At 41.3% G+C, this 19494-nt stretch overlaps 1 protein-coding gene across 5 annotated transcripts in view; it reads right to left on the bottom strand.

Annotated features, from left to right (window-relative positions):
- Positions 1-19494, bottom strand: part of DPF3 (double PHD fingers 3) — a 188411-nt gene that overhangs the window by 104096 nt on the left and 64821 nt on the right. For all 5 annotated transcript variants that reach the window (XM_015864660.2, XM_032445149.1, XM_032445151.1 and 2 more), the window contains exons 2-3: positions 16975-17135; positions 11830-11937 (exon numbers count right to left, since the gene is read on the bottom strand). In XM_015864660.2, coding sequence (XP_015720146.1) covers positions 11830-11937; positions 16975-17135 — 269 coding nt within the window. The remainder of the gene's footprint in view (positions 1-11829; positions 11938-16974; positions 17136-19494) is intronic.

Raw genomic sequence — 19494 nt, 5'->3', positions numbered from 1 at the left:
TTTCTCTCCTTTCTCCATTCTGCTAACAAACAAACAAAAAAATGCTGTAAAGCTCCTAGATCCTAAAAATATACATTTTTGGCCATTTTCCACAGCATACAAAATACAGCAAGAATAGATGATAATGGGGGAGTAGGAGAGAGAGCATACCAAGGGAAAATAAAGTGAAATAGAGAATAGTTGCTCTCCTCTCCTTTCCCCTGCTCAGCTTTCATTTCCCTTTGTTCATCTAACATTGAGCCAAACTAAGCCAAAGGAGCTGCCGTGCTGGGCTACAAGATTGATGGCTGCAGGCAGACTCCACAGTGAAGAGACGGATGACTGGTCATTTCCCCGATGCTCTGAGAAACATCCATCCTTGCAGCCATGCTGAGCCCATTCGTGCTCCTTTTGAAAAGAGAGATAAACACAGGCAGCCAGAGGCACCTGAGTGTCCTTATTCCTCAGAAGGACACAGTTATATTCCTTTGGGTTCCTGGAGAAGGTCGCTCTGTCCATCCCTGAACATCTGGCTGTGGGATTTACTAACTCTCTCCCCCCCAGCAATCATCCATCTATTAGAGAACAGTGCAGGGTGGAAGAAAATGGTGAAGAGAATGGTGTGACAACCTCATCAATCTACAGCTACATGCTTGGCTATTTAGTTTTCCTTACGCTATTCCTAAAATGGGGAGGGGCAGGGGGGTTGGGGTGTGGGGGGAGGAATTTGGGGAACTACTGGTATGAACGAGCGAACTGTGGAAATGGCAGCGTGGATTGGAGTAGGTCCTTATGACTATTAGAATGTTGTGCATGTACTAAAGCAGTAGGGAACTAATTAAGATTCAGGATTGAAAGGCAAAACAAAAAGTTGGATGCACTCTGGTTCCATCTGTAGCACTCGCTGAGAGTTCAGATGTACTTGAGGCTTTATCTTCAGCAGAGAGCTATTTTTTTATTTTTTTTTATTTTTTTATTTTTTTCCCTATTCAGACATTAAAAGAAAGCTCCCCAGAAGAATATACAGTAAGTATATTTATAGTGCCATCCCTAGTATAGCAGCTTCAGAGGCACAAAGCACTTAATCCTGACTCTTTCCATTTAGTTAATAGTATCTTTGTTTGCCGATACTGTATTGGTCTATAGCATTGCTCACAAATACAGACTCTGTGTTTCCAGTTCTACTGCCATGCTGCTATCTCACTTAGGCATTGAGCATTACATGGCAGATGTACCCACAGCATCATTTACAAATGCAACATCGCTGCAGAAATTCCTACAGCTATGAACTTCACTCTGTCACAGTAGTATATATCTGTAACTGTCATTCACTGACATTTCACAAAGCAAATCATGACAACATAAAGGCATTCAGTGTCTCTTAAAAATACAAAGAAACGAGCCACTTGCTTAGTGCTTCAGTGTAGTTTTAGCACTAACTGTATGCCTCAGTTTTGAAAATTTGTTTTTTATTCCCTCATGCAATGCTTTTTACTTTAGGCCAACAATAAAAGAATTTTCTCTACAGCTTTGTAGGACATGCATAGGTTCTTAATCATGGCCATATGTGTTCCTAAGAAATCTATCCCATACTTCCCGAGGGTAATTACACACATTCAGAAGTCCATCATAAGTGAAGTTTTCATTCTTTCTCCTACATCAAGAACCACAGCTCTAGCTGATGTAAATTGCCACTCGCTATAGACTTTAATGGAACTATATTCACCTACAGCAGCTAAGGTTCCAGCCTTAAATCATCCTGTTAGTTTAAGGAGAAATGGTGCTCAAAGGGCAACCTCAGTGAGATCTCTGGTCTGGAAGATGTTGCATAGAAAAGTCATATATACCTGTTCTGCATTTCATGCCCCTCCAAATGTACACTGCATCAGCTCTCTCTCCACCGAGGAGTTTATTGCTGGGAATGGACTCCATGGCAAATGCCAGTGGTGTCTGAATTCCCAAGCATAAGATATCTGTAATTTATTAGACAATCAAATACAAAACACAGGGAATATAATAAAGATTTGAAATCCATTAAAAACATGCTTAATATCTTGACAATTGCAAGGGTGTAAAACGTTTACACCACAGAACGGGAATAACAGACAAAAAATCCACCAGGGAAGGTGGTGGAAGGTGCAGGGATGAGAGAGAGGACACCACCACACCCCTTCATTCTACTGTCAGCAAATCTGAAAACCCTGGGTTGTAAGATCTCATGCTGGACTTCATATTAACATTCATTGCTCTTCACTTTATATACACACTAGAAAAACAATACCTGCTAGAACTTTTATAATACTTCAGACTACAAAACAATTGAATTTGCTACGTGCCAAGAGAAGAACAAAATTGAAGAAAACTTTTTAAAAAGTCATATTTTGAATGCAGTGACATTCTATGATGTTCATTTTTAAGTTCTTTCTTACATAAAACACTGCACACATTCTGTTAAGAGGTAAATCTAGCATGGGGCTCTATCTTGCAAGATGCTCAAGTACCAAACCTGCAAATCTGGTCCAAACAATTCTTCTACATGTAAATTTGATTTTAAGCATGTGACAAGTCCCATTAATTATGAAAAGATCACTCATGTTCTTAAAGCCCAAGCTCAGGTGCTTTCTTCATCTGGAGTTAGACAGATTGGCATCTTAGAAGGCTAAGCTGTGGGGACTTGATCCTATAAAGCCCCGTTCATGTGATTACCAAAGAACTCCAAGGATTACTCACACAAACACACAAAATAGATGCTATGTATTCAATAGAGGATACATGTTTCATGGGATCACGTGTCCAATACATGCATCTAAACTATCCCTGTGTTTCACAAGTCCCTTTGCCAACATAGCTTATTATTTTTAAGGAATTTGTACTGGCTAGCAAAGTGCCAGGAGGTTTGCTGGCAAAGCTGCTCAGGTTCAGCTCTAGCTGTAAGCTTGCCACAGGACAGCTTCCCACTGCCCCTCCACTTAGCTGGAGAGCAGTTCATTTGTGCCATGAGCAAAACAAAACCACTGGTAGCAGTAGTTCCCCAGGGTCCTCACAGCCCTTTCTTCTGCAGACCCAGAGAGGACTGCTTACTTTGGCAACCCATGTCTTGCCCCCAGCACCTGCTCAAAGAGCAAAGACATGCTTTTTCAAAGCCATCTTTTCTCAAAGAGTATAATCTTATCCTAAGCTCACCTATAATTCCCCCCTTTTAAGATTATGTTCTAGTTCTAATGGTTATGTAGAGACATTAATGCTAATTTCATAGTAATGGGGAAAACCCCACAGCATTTTCTCTCTCCAGTAGTAATAATGTCTCCTAGAGACCTTACATTCACAGTTAGGCTTTGGCAGCTTAGGCAGCACACGCTGAAAAACCTCTTCACAAAGATGCTTCCTAGCAGCCCAATGTAGGTCAAACGCAGAGTAGCCAAGAACAGTAGAAGAACAAAACAATGGACTGGATAACATAGAAAGGACCACACATAAGCACCCACACAGCCTCAGGTATCTCAAGCCAATATCATCTCAGTTGCCTCCAAGCATTCCTCACACCAGTCACACTGCAGAGGCTCCAAGTTCACCACACGACTTACTCCTTCAGTTTAATGGCCTGCTACAGTAATCTAGTTGCCCCAAATCATTTTTAAAATAGCCTGACTCGAAAGTCACCTTACTTCATTTTCACAAATATATTAAACACAGCTGAGATTATACACCATTGGAAAAATCACCTCCAAGCGACTGCCAGGCTTCTGAACTCACAACCGCTTTGCATGGGGTCACTGTGTGCAGTCTACATTCTCATTCTCAGGGACAAGGCTCAGACAAAGATTTAACAGTTTCCAAAATGGCTTTATCTCATTTAGTTGCTACTTCTGCCTTAGCCTAACCACTAACTGCTAGAGCCAGAGGGGTCTGGCTTCAATAGGCTTTTGATCAAAATCCAGAGAGGTTCCAAAGCCCAGTGGCTTTTGCAAGCAGCTTTCTCCTAATTATGCAAACTAGCTGAGCCACACAAGAACCAAGAGTAAACCCAGGTGATTCATGTGAGCAATCTTAGCTAACCAGCACAGTTCTCACGATAAAATTGGGCATATAAAATACTTGCAGTGACCTGTTCCAGATCCCACAACTGAAAGAGAAACTATTTACACAAGTTAATCCTGTAAACCTGTAGGGTAACAGCAGAGTGGAGAAGCAGCAATGTTTTTGTTTTCTTGAGTGGACTATTTATAGCATATTACTTGCTTTTCTAGAAACAAGCCTGTTTTATACCTGCAAAATCATGAAATCCCATTTGAAGGGAATATATATTCAATTTCATCCTTAAACTTACTGAGCTATATTAGACTAAGAGCTTGTATCTCAGTGCACACAATAATGCCTAGCAAGGACAATACATGAACTAAAGAAGTCAGAAATTACCTCAACCACGGCAGTCACACAAGGCAGAAGGCCAAGTTGCCAGTGGCCAAAGTGAAGCAAGAAGAGTTACACTGCACAAAACTTCAGATAACTTTCTAAGGTTTCAGCTGCTCAGCCAGCCTTATAGAAACTGACGGAACAACTCACCTACACTGAGTCTCTTTATTTGTATAAATGGATGTGTAAAAAATTACTTGTTGTCTTGGCCATCATAGTAAACATATGGCCAGATTCTGCATCAGCATTGGTACACTTTCACGCCAGCTTTGTAAGGCTACATGATAATGGCCAAAATGTTTATTAATGGCACTTTAAAGGCTTGGAAAGTGGTAGACTTTATTCAGACATTCCTTTTTATTTAAAGATCTCCCCTACTCCTCCCAAGCTCTTTAAAAAGATTCATTATCTAACTGCTAGGCACTTCTCTGAAAGAGACAAATCAGATGTTTTTAGGACCTCAGTTTGAAACACTGAAGAACAGAGAGAAAAGGAGATATTAAAGAGATATTCCACTGCCCTTTGCGCTGTACGGTGTAGTGGCAATATAAGCATGGGGTCGTTTGGCAGAACTTCAAACGAGGAGGCTGGCACCTCAAATGCAGACTGGCAATGGGACAAAGGTATTTCATTGCAGGATTTCCTCACTATGATTCCATGTCAGTGTATACATGCAGGAAAGGATAGGTTCTCTGTTTCTTTGTGCTACATAAGAAAAGGAAAACAAACTTTATCTGGCCAGAGATTTAGACTGCCAAAAGTCCAAACTGTTGGAAGCATTAAAGGGTGGCTGATGAGATGGAATAGAGGCTGGTTATGTGCATGTATAAAAGGAAGGAGCAGATGCACAAGAAGGTCCAACATTGATGTGTTTTGTCTTGGTGACAAAAGTTATTTTTTCTAACCTTAATCATAGCTCAGTGTGTAAAGGTCACAGAGCAGTAGCTCTTTCCTATGGTGCCACGTCCTGCTGTGAACAATCTGAAGGCAAGATTAGTGGAGAATTGGAGCCTACTGTTTTTATCTGTGCCATTGATGGACTCATCTGTAAGCTGCGGTCTTATCTGATGAATAAACACCTACTTAAATTGAGGACAGTGCTCAGGTACTTTGCTGGATAAGAAGTAAAAAAAAAAAAAACAAAAACAAAAACCAACAACCACAGCCCAGCAGAAATCAATATTTACCTTAGTATAAGTAAAAGTTAGAGGTTGTAAACAATGAATTTCCTCCACCCATTTTCATGTCAGGTTCCAAATTCGCTAAAGAAATGATCAGAAGAAAAGCTGGGCTGTTAAGGAAGGATTCCTACAGTGTTGATAAATGTTCCTTCTCACATGCTAAAATTTATTATTTTAGCCCTAATTAAAAGATACACATATCATAATGTAAATCTTCAGTATGTCCCAAAGGGATACAAGCACAGGTATGTTAATCCAACCTGAGGATTCAGCACAGCTACCGTGCAGACATGCACTGTAACACCACACGAGAACAGATGCTTATCCACCATCTCTACCATAAAAAGTATTTCTTTATATATTTTTTACTTCTACTTAAGGTGCCAAAAATGTTGAAGGGTATAGGTGAAAATGAGATCCACTCTATTCCTACAAAAAACTACTGGATAGCTGTGGGAACTGCACAGTAAAATTATTTGACATGAGTTATGCAACATCTTCAAACATGAACCTCACCACTGTCTGCAGACCGTGAGGTTGAGCTACTTGACATCTCACTTAATTTTTGCCAAACACTTGATATAAACACACCACAAAAATATTATTTTGGCACCCCCTACCAAAATCAAATCCCATTTCTAAAATAATGAGTTAAAAATAACCTATTCCTGTCAGAGAAGAAATGTGTTAAACGTTGACTCATGCAGTAGGATCAGTCACTCTCCTACCCTAGTTTTACAAGCAGCAAGTTCCATTCATTTCTGCAGAGTTGACTCCTGACCTACTTCAGCGTACGTGGACCAGACTCAGGCCTTGTCCTTGCAAAGAGCACACTATTCATTGCTCCCTCTGCTGGCCCTGCAGCACCACCTGCTTCTGCGCAAGCCTGAATAAAGAAGCAGATACATGCAGAGCCTATTTCCAATCCTATCACAGTGAAATATCCAGCAGGTGTAATCAGGAATTACTATGCAAAAAGGAAAAAACGAAAAATCCAAAACACACAGTATCTTAAAGTATTAAAGAGCATACTGTAAAAGACAGGCAGGGAAATGTTAAAAGCCAAACTACTTACATATGCAAATATACTTGAATGTAAAGCAAATTTCCAAATACATTTGAATCCCAAGAGTTTGGAGGGAAGACAGCAAAGGACACAGCATCTGGTAACAGGCAATGAAACTCTGCCTTACGTGAAGAAACTAGACCAAGACATCAGAGAATAAAAGCTGCACCTATCTCCTGTTTGTATCACACCTGCCCCAAATTTTGATTTTGATACAGAAAATAAATAACTGTAATATTTTAAAACAAAACAGTAGTAAAACAGTTATCCACAGAAGTGTCTTTGGTATAGTCAGATCTGCAGAAAGCTGTCCGAAGTCTGAGCAATTGTTCCTCCAATATTATGGCCCCTTCAGGAATATCTTATCTAAATTTCACAGAAGTACTCTACTTTGACACCAGAGATATCCTGCCAGTTTTGATCCTAAGTCAATCTTCGTGGATTTTAAAAGGGGGCCATAGGTAGGGTTTAAAATACAAGCAAAATTTACCCCTTAATCACAGAGAAGTTTCCATATATGTTACATAATGGCAAAACTTTTTGTTAAAAAAGAAGTGTACTTCCATACAGAGCTCATAGGGAAACAATACTGCTGTCTGGCACTACTGAACAAGAACCAGCAAGTGATTGTGTAGAAAAGCATTGAAATAAAAAGTAAAACTGGTCAATACTAATTGGCCCATCTGAAGAAAATGCTAAAAGGAAATTATCATTAGTGCTTCAAATTATTTTTAGGCTCTAATGTTTTTGAGGGACATCAGACATATAAATAAGGAAAAGAGAACACAGGGGAACTGAGTTCTGTGTTCTTGGTTTCAATTTCCAACTGTTCCACAAACCTCTGTTTAGACCTTCATACAAGTGATTTATTTTCATTGTAGTTTGTTTCTCTACTTTGGAATAGAAGGACTTTCTTTGTATACCTTATATTTGGACCGTATTAACTGCTAAAGTGTGGCAGATGGTATAAGACAACTTCAAAATGATCCCCAGGATAGTGGTCTATCAAGTTGCTCGAGTCTCTAGATGCTATCGTATAAATGATAGTAATGCTAATTCTGCCCTGTGATTTTTAATTTCAGCTTAACATTATCTCAGTGAAGTGCTCCACCTTAAAGAGCACTGATCTCCATGGATATGCTGAGCATCATCTGCAAGAGCTGAGGGCACTTGGCACTTCCCAGGATAAACATAGTACCTTCTGCAGTCAAGCAGTCTCTACAAGGTAAGCTGAGATGCTTGGAATAGATAACAGCTTATCTGTAAGGAATCCATTCATTTGTTCACAATCACAGAGGTGTTTCCTACATGTCAGATGACAACAGATCAGGCATTGTTCAAGGGCCGTCTGAAAATCTGGTCTCGATACTTGCCTTGAACAAGGTCCATCATAGCAAAAGAAAAATATTTTTGTTTTTACTACTTCAGAGTTGTTAACAGGGGGGGAAAAAAATAAATAAATAAAAATTGGCTATTTCTGCAGTTCAGCTGAACAGCACACTACCCAGTGGTAAGTAAGAGGATGAACCCTAACAGCTCAGTCTCACCAGAGCAGCAGCACACACAAATTGTACTCCACAGCCACCAAATGGATGGGAAGGTTGCCATCTCTAAGACCTCTCTGTCGCCTTTCAGAGTTCAAAATCAAAGGGCAGGAATAAACTGAGACAGGAACTTTCCAGCCATATTCTCTACACTTGTATAGCATGTGAAACACTTAAAAAGTTCTGTGTGCGTGCATGTACGTACCTATCTATATTTAGCCATCTTGTAAAACTGAAGTGGGACACTACCAATTTAAATTCCAGAGTTTGCAGCCATAGGCATCCTGTCTGTTCTCATTTACATAGCTGCAAATCTTGTGTAATACCCAACTGTCAGCAGGGTTTACAGTAGGTAATACCAGTTTCACAATGTTGATACCTGACCCAACACAGAATCATGCTATCACCCAGTACCACAAAACCACTAAGCATGTTGGGCAGGGAGCAATTAAAATTTCAAAGGTACTTGGGTGTAATCAGGGCATAACCTTTCTTCTATTTCAAAACCTCATCTTTCCAGCTGCTCTGATATTACTAAAGGCCAGAACTCAACTGCTTGCCTTTGTGGCACTTGCAATTCAGCTGATGGTAGGAGAGTTGGAAATTCTCCTCCCTTTCCTGTAAGATAACAGGCTATGCAGCTCAGTCCAACATTCTTCTCTCTCCCATTCCCACAATCTCACATCAACCATACAGAGGATCTCTGCTCTACTCTTCCTCTCTTATTGGGCAGGAGAACAGCCAGATAAGGAGGATGTGTGGGAGCACAACCTGCTTCCAGTCCTCTCACTGTTCCAATGCCATGCAAATACAACTGCCCAGTTTTGCAGGCAGCTAGGCTTGCCCATACTTGGTTGAACAGAATGAGGCAGAGACCTACTTTCATGAATATCACTAACATATCAACACCTAATAACTTCAACAACTCATATCCATTACAATGATGAAAACTTGGCTGCTCTTGAGGCATAATGTTTGGTTCCAACGATACGAATCTGTTACTGAAATACAAAGACTAGTTCATGTGAAATTAAATGTCAGGAATACTTAGAGTTACTCATAAAGATCTGATAATAATATTGACTGCATTGAGGCCTTTATCATAAGTAAGCTTTGGCAATACTTTATTTCTACCACATATTTATTGGATAGACTATTGGAGTAGGATGGAGGATGCTTAGAGCGTTAAACAAGAATTCTAGGTCTTTGTATCTCCCAAATTATCCACAACTCTTGAACTTCTAGATGCAACTTATCTCTGTAATGAACCACTCCCAAAGCCCAAACAAGCATTCATATCCTCTTTTGTTTCCGCTGACTGCTGGATTAGAAACTTTTGAAGCTGAGATTCTCTTCTGTAATTTCACAGTGGCACTTTTACTAAAATTATATCTGAAAAATAAATCTTAAATGTAAAAATGTTTTACAAAAGTAAAACTTAAGAAAAATAAGGCTTAGCCCTAACCTGATGCTGTAGAATTGCATTGTTTGCATACATTATATAACATATAACCAACTCAACAGTCTCCTATCCTAAAAATCAGCTACTTCACATTAACACAGCACAAGCAAGGCAAACAGTGACCTTCTACTGAGAACAGCTCTAAGTCAAGATGAGGACGTCCAAAACCAAGGTACAGTGAAACTGAAATATTTAGATGAGTTTTCTTCCAAATTTCTATGTCCTACATTACCTCTGTGCTTCTAAGGGATTATAAATCACCATATCTGTGCCCCACACGGTCACCAAACATTTAACTGAGGAATAAAGAGGCCAGCAGAAGGTAGATTCCTAGGCTCAGCTAGACTTTATTTCAGTGATCCCCTTCAGAAAATCTACAGCATTTCTATGATGCATGCTGCAAATAAATTAAACAACCTTTTTTGTTCTAAAATTGTCAAAAGTTACCTTTAAATGGAGTTCCAGTGTTTTCTGTAGGTCATATACTTTCAAACTCGAGAAAGGAAAAATCCCATTTTGGCTAGTGAGACTATTCCAGATATGCACAGATGGACTGAAATTATTTCATGGTGTAACTGATAAAGAAAGTTAATCACTAGATAGAAATTGGTTGGAAAATAGATTTAAATGGCAGAGCAATATAACTTGCCTTATTTGGCTGCCAGTGGCAATGCAACAGCAGTAGTGCTCCTGAGATGCAGAAGAGACGTTTATAACAGGGAAAACAACACAGAAGCAGACATGCTGAGGTCTCTTTATCTGATAACTTTGTGGTAATTGCCTTTCATGCCCTGTGGCAAGTAGGATGCACTAATTTGGCATTCAGTGAGTACCGCACAGAATCATAATGCAAACAAAGAAGCATCTAACTCCACACTACTGCTTTGCCTTACTAAATTACAAAGGCAAACAGTGCTTGCAACATCAAAAAAGAGCGAGGCAGAGATTTCCATGGGCCAACATCATCTTCTTCCTCAAGTTCAGTTTCACTGACATCTGAGTAACCTGACTTGATTTCAATTGGCCTTTTTGGCTGGCTTTGCTACGAGGTCTGGTTCTATCTACCAGCTGAGCTTTCATCCTTGGTCTGCACCCCAATAGAGCAGTTGCAGACATTTCTGCCTTTTATCCAACTGCCTGCTCACATCTGCCAGCTTGAAGGCAGGGAGTCCTCAAACGTCTGCTTCTACTAATATCAACAAGAATTTTGCCTCTGATTTTATTGGGTTTACAACTTGTCCATCTACTTCTTCCTTCATCCTTTTCATCCATCACTGCACAGAAGCAAAGTTATCAGTACTGCTTTGTATAGCTCAGTTCCCAGACACCTTTTTCTGTCAAACAGGTTTATTTTAAAATATTCTTAATTTACGTTTTAGAGATTTCTTCTGTAATTTTTAAACTGGCACTGTCTCACCTCTTAAAAACCACATACAGCTGTGCACTCCCTCTTTCTCATAGCAGCTGACCCAAAGACAGCAAACCTTTATTACTAACTGCAGGGAAGAATGCACAACACTACTCTCTTCCTGACAGCTGCAGCTCCTCCACATCTGCTTTACAGTTACTCGCTCAGCATCCAGATTCATCACTTCACACAGCTTAATTGTGTGGGAAGAGTACCAAGGACAATAGCAATGAAAGAAGAACAGACTAAGGTACGCATATAGGCATACACACATATACAAATGTGGCATAATTTTCACACATAAAAATATTTGCTAATTTTTATTTCCTGCTTCAGGAAATAGATTTCAGGCCACACCCCTGGTCCCTTTATGATAAATCTCCTCAGTGTAACATTCTTCACACACAGTGGTCTTCTCAAAGACTAGGTGGCAGATGACAGAGGAAGACTGATTAATAACACACTGAGGCAGGAATTAGCAAAAAATTGATCCTTTGCATCCCTATACATTTACTTGTGGATGCCCAGGATTCAGTCCGATGGAAGGTAAAATCAGCTCATTTCCTTCAGCACAAACCATGCACATTTCTGCAAGGCGTGAGTTAAGTACAGAGTTTAGTGGTTACTGGTACAGCAAACTAAGTTAAGGTGCAATAAATGCAAAGAGAAATGGATGGAGAGGGACAAAGATGGAGCCCAAGATCTAAATGCCAGGTTTGCGTGTATGCCAGCTGCTCTGCAGCACGGGAGAGAGAGAGAGGCAAACAAATACGTACCAGGTTTAATTTCCAGCAGCTTCAGCCTGGAATCCTCGGGAGGATGCAAACGCCTCTTTTTGCGCCAGCAACGTGCCGGGTATGTGTACAGCTGACCTGGGGCCAGGCCTGAAAATTAAAGGCAAGAAATAAAACATAATCACATTTCAGTCTGTAAACCACAAAGCACTGTCTCTAGCATCTTTTCCCTTGTCCTTTCAGCATCTCTTGTCAGAGGATTCAATCCTGCAAATTGTGAGGCAGAACTATGCTCTCAAGGCATCCAGCACTCCGGTGGTTCCTTGGCACCTCTAGGGATCAGGCCTACAGAGAATCTAGGTCTCACTCATACACTTCACTCAGCTCACTGAAACCAGAGCTGCACATAAATAATTTGTGATTCCTTCAGGGTAAATAGAATTTCAAGCTCTCTTGGGTCATGGGGTGATGTCTCCTCCATGGGCAGAGAAAGCGCCTTGGGAGAGAAGAGATGAAGTTCCGACACACAAATCATAAGGCCCTGGTATGCAGACCACCTCAGAAAATGTCTTCTAAGTGGAAGCAAACAAAAAATCCATGAGGTCTAGCTATTGGAATTCTGTATTTTCACTTAAATTCTGGAGTTCTGTTTAAAAACACCCTCATGCCCACGTCCTGAATGAGGGAGGAAATATGGCAGTAATGTTTATATTACTGCATGCTCCATTGATTCACATTTGGTGCTGCTGGCCTCTGAGCTGCCCTGGCTCTCATGATAGGCATCCCTTAGCCAATGCTCAAGCTATGCTTTGTTCTCGTGTATTCAGGACGCAGCAGGGCCCTGTGAATGCATTGCTACTAAGAACACAAAAGCACACTGCCAAGTTACTGCCCCAGTTACCCTTGATACCCAACAAGATTCAGAAATGCTGGAAGAATGTTGTTCTAGCCCCCGATTCCCCTGACCAATCTGTCTGCCACTTCTGCTTTTAGTCTTCTGCCTTCTGCTGTTAGTCTTGAAGGGGCTACAGAGCACAACTGAAGTTCCAAACCTACTGCCCCCAGAAAACAAGACAGAAAAGAAGACAGCAGTAATATTACCATATCTGAAATTGTACCACCAGTAAACAGATGGACATCATTTAGGCAGCACGAGTAAAGCAAAATAGCTCAAGATCAGCAGGATGGCTGAAATGCTTGCTCTCTGACATTCCCTCTGAAACAGCCTGGAGAGCATATAAGCTCAGGAACAAAACTGATTCATTGAGCCAAATGCAGACAACAAAAAAACAAAAACAATGAAACACAACAAATTTATTCACCTTTTCACCTCAAGGGAATGGGCTAATCATGTTCTACAAGCTCTTGGCTTGAAATAGTTGAGCTGTTGGGAATGCCAACAGTGTTCAGACTTCAACGATTTCCACCTGCTCCCTGGCCTTGGTGCGTAAATGGAACATCTACATCATACTGCCTGGGTATGGCCAAAAGATGGAATGAATGCTCACAGAGGTCCTGGCTGCCTCGGGTCACAGGGCATGCCTGGGGCTTTCCACACCCTTTTGTCGCTGCACAGATTCCTAGGCATTACGCCCAACACAAGAAGGATGCATCTTAGTGAGCAGCACATGTGACTGGTTTGAGAATAAAATGTGAATAACCAGTACTTCTACAGTGCTTGACACACTTCTTCGTGGCACTTTGCAAACATTAACCACTGCAAACAATTGCTATTATGGTGGTGTGGATTGTGCCTGCTCTGATGTGAGTCATTAAAGAGGTGGAGGCAAGATGCCCCACCCTTTCACAGTAGGTTCTGTTCAAAAATTTGCTCACAGCATTGAAAAGTGGGGTTGTTAGACTAAAGAAACAGGACAGAGAATGAGCCTTGCATTGCACAGACCTCCAGAGAGGAGTCCTTTGAATTAAGTGGGCACCACAGCTTTGAACATTTGTCCCAGACAGAGAAAAGCAAGGATCCACTGCAGTTTGGGGGTAACATCTGTTAACATGGGTTCAATTATTGTGAATTCACATATGAATTGGCAGTTCTAGACTCAGCTGAGACAACAAATGCCAAGTGCAAATGATGAAAGGCCAATGAGAAACACAGCAGGTATCTTTGAATAGATGAAAGTAGAGAATTCTCCTCCCTAGGGGAAATGCAGCCCACTCCGGGTGGCAGAAAGGCTCTACAGTTCCTCCAACACCAACACCCAAGGTTGTGGAGCTTTTTGTTTCCATTTGCCTGTAGACAGGATTTCAGGTCAGGAACACTAAATGAGAGTGAATCTGGCATACAAGACAAATACCAAGAAGGCTGGCAGAGAATTTCTGGAGATGTTCAAGTCTCTCTATTCCTTTTTTCAATATCCTTGCTCATTAATGCACAGCCATCCAGTGAACTAAGACAGATATCAAACTTTATCTTGATTCAAACTCATCAGATACCATCTTCAGTCCTCTGCCCTGATACCTATCTGTCTCCATACTGCCTCACGTGAAGCATGGACCGTCAACTGCTTACACAGAGGAGAAGCAATAATAAAAGGCTCTGTTCTGAACAGAATCTAGCCCCGGCACTGCTGATCTTGCAGGGAATATAGAAATAACACTTATGCACATCTTGTCTTTAGTCGTAGCTGAGCTGCATCTCCCTCTGGGGCCTTATAGGGCAACCAGAGAAGGTTCCAACCATTTGCTTATAGAGGAAATAGCAGAACCTGCAGTGAGTTATGTTGTTTATCTCATTAGTGTAGGAGAGTCATAACTCAGAGCTCCTGTGAAAGGCTGGGGGAGGAGGAGAGAAGAGGGAGGGAGTTATGTGCAGTATTGTGTGAAATTAACCCTGAACTGTTTATCATGAAGTGCAGTTTTCTGACTCCCTTAACAAAGAGGACAGTGAGAAACCAGGTTAATACACTGAGATCCCAACTCTCCTCTGTTTTTCAAACTCTCTGTAAAAGAAAATGGTTCCTGGATCTTTGCCATTTGTCTTTATACAGTTTTTCAGGTTACAGATAGTAAATGGCAATGAACATAGCCACCTTAGTATCCATCTTGTGTGCTGGTAACAAATTTTTGAAGATGTTCAGTATGAGCATAAGTACAATGTGTATAGCCTGAAAACAAGGACACTAAAACTAAACAAGGATGCTTTGACCCACCATAACAATACTACAAGAAATAGATGATGCAAAGAGACCCAAGGGAGCACTAAAGGGACTAATAAAAATCAAGAAAGAGCAGAGCAAATATGGGGGAGGAGGGCTGCTTCATTTTGCACTTATTATTCTAATTTAAAATAACAAAGACATCAGATTTGGTGGCTGAAACAAGTGCAGAAAGCCTGATTCGCTTAAGACTCTCTATGAGGAATGTTCTGCCATTAGTTCCCACTGGAGCCACTGACTCTTTTGCAGGGGAAACCACAGGAAAGTTCAGTAACAGAAGTGAACAAAAAGATTTGCTCAGTGCATTTGCCAAAGGTCATCCATAGAGCCAGTGACAGAGCTCTTGGCTCCTGGTGTGATGCTGTAACTCTTTTAGGATGATTTCCTCCATAAATGCAGAGACACCAATGAGACCCATACAAGACTACGTTTGCTTAGTTTGTAGCAAGTGCTCTTGCCAAGACATCATTTGTGTATATAGTGGATGTATACATGTTTATTACTGAGTTTACAAGGATTAAAAAACAGCATCTTGCTCATAACTTGATGTTACAAGAACAGAAATTGCACAGCCAAACTGATTAGCCAAAAAGAAGAAAAAGAAAAAAAAGGAAAGCTAGCTTTGCAAAAGCTAACAATCTCTTAGGAATTAGGAGGTTTTACATTAGAAAGAAAATAAAAAACGTGGTCACAAACCACATTTAGCATCTCAGATTACTGGAGTAGTTTCGGCAGTTGAAATATTCTTAGGATATATTTAATGTTGGTGAAACACCTGCTGTCTCCTGCAACAGAAGTGGCTGCATTTTACTACAGTTTTCTGGCGGTACTGCAAGACCACACCACACCTACTTTGAGTTTTTTAGGAATAGAAGCAATGTAAAGATATGCCCCCTCCTATCCTAGGAAGCGTTTCAGATAAGCACCCTTCAGAGGCATCAATTGATTTCCTAGTCTGCTCACAGGAGGGGAGGCAAATAACATTTGTGTTCCTCCTGCTACAGCTGCTGCAAGGTAGCCAGTGGAGGAGGTAACAGCAGCCTGCACCTACACACAGTTACAGGTCTGGATTTTTTTCTTTTCTTTTTTTCAGTATGGTTTACAGGAATTGACAGGGATATGTGCACATGGTCAGTGTCTGAGCACAATTGACTCTTTCCTGCCTGGATTCTCCAGTACGCACATTGGGAGGGGAGAAGCGGGGGAAACACAAATCCACTCCTGTATTGTCAGAAAATCCATGCCTGTGCTAACTGTGGATCAGATACTGAGCCACACTCTAGCAAAATTCTCACTGGGTTTCAGGAGTTCTGTTTAAGTAACATCAAGCCTCTGAACTGGTGATTGTCCTCTGCTTTCAAAACAAGCATTTCAGATGGATTTACACTCTAATGAAGGAAGGACTGATCAAAGCCTATTAAAATAACAGTGGTCTTTCCCCCTCTGGACAAGAACTTAGCCAAAGGTATTTGAGGATGCATACCAATTTTTTTCTGCAGCTAAGGAAACTGAGGCTCCAGAGCTGATATCCAAACTTGTCCAGAACAGAACTAGAAGTTATACTTACATTTATAATCATCAGAACAACATTCATTCCAGAAGTTTGACTCTCCTGTATTTCACCTCCACTGTAAATACTGCCCGATACAACCCCTTATATTCACCATTCACCTAAGACTTTCACCTCTGCTTCTCCACCCTGAACATAATTTCAATCCTGCTTACAGAGCAGGGTATTGTGCCTTCTACAGACTGGGATCAATAGCATTAGAAGAGCTACAGTGATACAGCCTTAGAAACTACCATGTCAGGCACTTCTTCGGGTAGAGAGAGAATAATTAGGATCAGCTCTCTGCAGTTACCAAAGGAAATCCCCTGCAGGCACAGAGGTTTAGGCAGTTTCTCTTCTGCATGGCCTGTAGCAGGTTTGAGTTCCTATTAATTAAATCCCATGAGGGCTCAGTGGCCAGACCTCCAGACATGTGCACGCACATGCAGACACAATGCTACCAACCTGGTCCCCTGTGCCGCTTCTCCATCCAGATGTAGCAGTTGTTCTGAGCAACCCCAGTCTGCGAGTCCAGGAAGGGAAGGCGAACGCTCCGCTCAGCACACAGCCGAGAGTTGTAGCTGCGACAGTGCTCAATTGCTTCTTTGTAGAACTGGTCCCCAAGCCTGCCAAAAGAGACAGAGCGGAGATTAGAAAAGGTTGCTCTTCTCCTTAAACAAGACTAGGAAAAGGCGGGCATATATGGTTGTCTTATTCAAATAGGCAACCAGAAAAACTTCCCCTGAACACGTGAAAAGCTGACTGACACCACACACTACCAAAGCAGATCATGCAGAAACTGTCAAAGGATGATACTCTTTAGAAACCAGACACAGATCTTTTCAGAAGGCATTGTTACTGAATGAGCACATGGTATAACCACACTGGCTCCCGACCCAGGGCCAGGCACCATGTACACAGCAGTGACCTCATTCTATTGTCTCTCTTCCCCAGTAGTTTGCCCAGCCAAGTCAGCACACCACACATGTCAATTTTGTGCTATAGCAACTCCTGCAGTATTGTGTGCAACCAAAAAGCCAGACAGGTTTACAACTTCAATCCAGCATTTCTTAGTCCAAAGAACCTGGAAGAGCAAAAGACACAGTCCTCATATTGTGTGTTTCAGAGTCGTGAAAACACACATGTTAATAGCTTGAGCCATGTTTGCAATGCTTACACTAGTTTTCTCTCTACCATTCCAGAGTTTTCCACAGTCGGGTTTAAGGCACCAACAGCAGCAAGCTACAATAGCAGTTGGTAGGATGCAGCATGGCAAATCCTTTGTTCTGGAGCTCAGTGGGAAGAACCATGCTAAAGACAATGTCACTTGTTTCATAAATATTGGTTCAAAAATTCTGACGAATCTTCATATTCCCCTGAGAAAGGTTTGAAAACTGCCTGCTGGAGATTACCAAAATCCTCCCTCCAAATTGTTCTAAACAGGGAAAAGCATCAAAGTAGAGCTACCCTAAGGACACAAAGCAGCTGTCATGCTGGAGCACTGCAAAGTAGGTGGGCCACACTGCTGAAACCTCATTCTTGATCTACTGTCAAGGTGAAATTCAGTCGTGACATGAATAGCTAGGAAAGCTACCCATCAGGGGTAAGTTCATTAGAAAATAGGAGCAGAATGAGATACAGCTTAACTTGCTCTGACTCCAACATTCATTAGTGTGCAAAAAGAGTATAACACACAGCAAGGGAGCTGGAGGGATGCACGCACAAAGGTAAAAGAGGCTCCCTTTGCTGTTCTGTTAGTTGTTTATCTACTACCCTCTTGTATAGGCACAACTGCCATTTTAAGATGCCAGATTGGTGCAAATCACTATTTTTCTGTATCTGACAGCCTGATACTCCTTTTTTTATGTCACTTGTCATTTTCACCTCATGACTTTCATGGGAGCAGTACTCTTTCCCCATGGGCTGTAACGGTGTAGTATTTTCTTGTTGACATGGGGTGATATCAGAAACTTACTGAAGAACAAAAAAAACAGGCAGACATCTCTGGCTCCTCCTTCTCATTTTTTGATAACCAGTTTCCAAATCTCAGGTTACCCAGTCATGGATAATGTTAAAAGATTTAATGAATCTTTCTTCTGCAAATGTATTCAACTGACTTAAACCCACCTTTGTTTTTCACACCTAAACTGTGGTGGAGCAACAAGTTCCAAAGCCAAAATATGATTTGTGTGGAAAAAGAGCATTTTCTTGTGTTTTAAGCCATATCTCAATTATTCACAATTACAAGTCCAAAAGTCTTCCACCATGTCACTTCTCTAATGGATGCAGGCAGACCAGCATGCCAAAGCTTTCAATGTGGAACGAGCATCACGGACAGGCATAGAGTCCATCTTGCTGATCTTTGCCATGTCCATTCACGATGCAATTATTTCAGCTGCTACATTTCAAAACATCCAGAAGGGAGAGAATAGGACAGTTCCCAACAAGAAAGAATCAAAACCAGGAGCCAATGCACCTTTTGGCTACATAGTTTTTCATAAGGTTGTTAAGCTCTTCCACACAGCACATGTTTGAATCTAGTATCTTGCAGCCCTGTCCCTGACTACCCATCCAGGCATCAACTGGTCTAAGAGAGGCTGGAAAGGAGAGCTCCTAGCTGCACAAGAGAACTGAACTATGGGAAGGGGCAGTGCAGAGGGATGCCTCTGGACACAGAATCACCCGCAGTGACCTCAACCCCATTTTCCCCATTAAAGATAGCAGAGAAGGGAAGGGAGGCAGAGGAAAGAAGAAAAGATAAGCTGCACTACTATACAAAGAATATAGTTAGGAAGAAATGAAAGCTTATTAAAAGCTGTAATTAGTTGTACACTTGTGTAATCAAAATCAGTAACAAGGAGACTCCAGCTGATCAAAGATTAACAGCTCTTTGCACAAATGCTTCAGCTTCCACAGAGCTAAGTCAGATTCCCCTACGTTAAACCAGGGATGCTCACAAGCTCCAAGGAAAAAGGAAGAGCACAG

The sequence above is a fragment of the Coturnix japonica genome, chromosome 5 (assembly GCF_001577835.2).
Source record: "Coturnix japonica isolate 7356 chromosome 5, Coturnix japonica 2.1, whole genome shotgun sequence".
NCBI lineage: Eukaryota > Metazoa > Chordata > Aves > Galliformes > Phasianidae > Coturnix > Coturnix japonica.
This window is presented reverse-complemented; position numbering and strand designations above follow the sequence as displayed.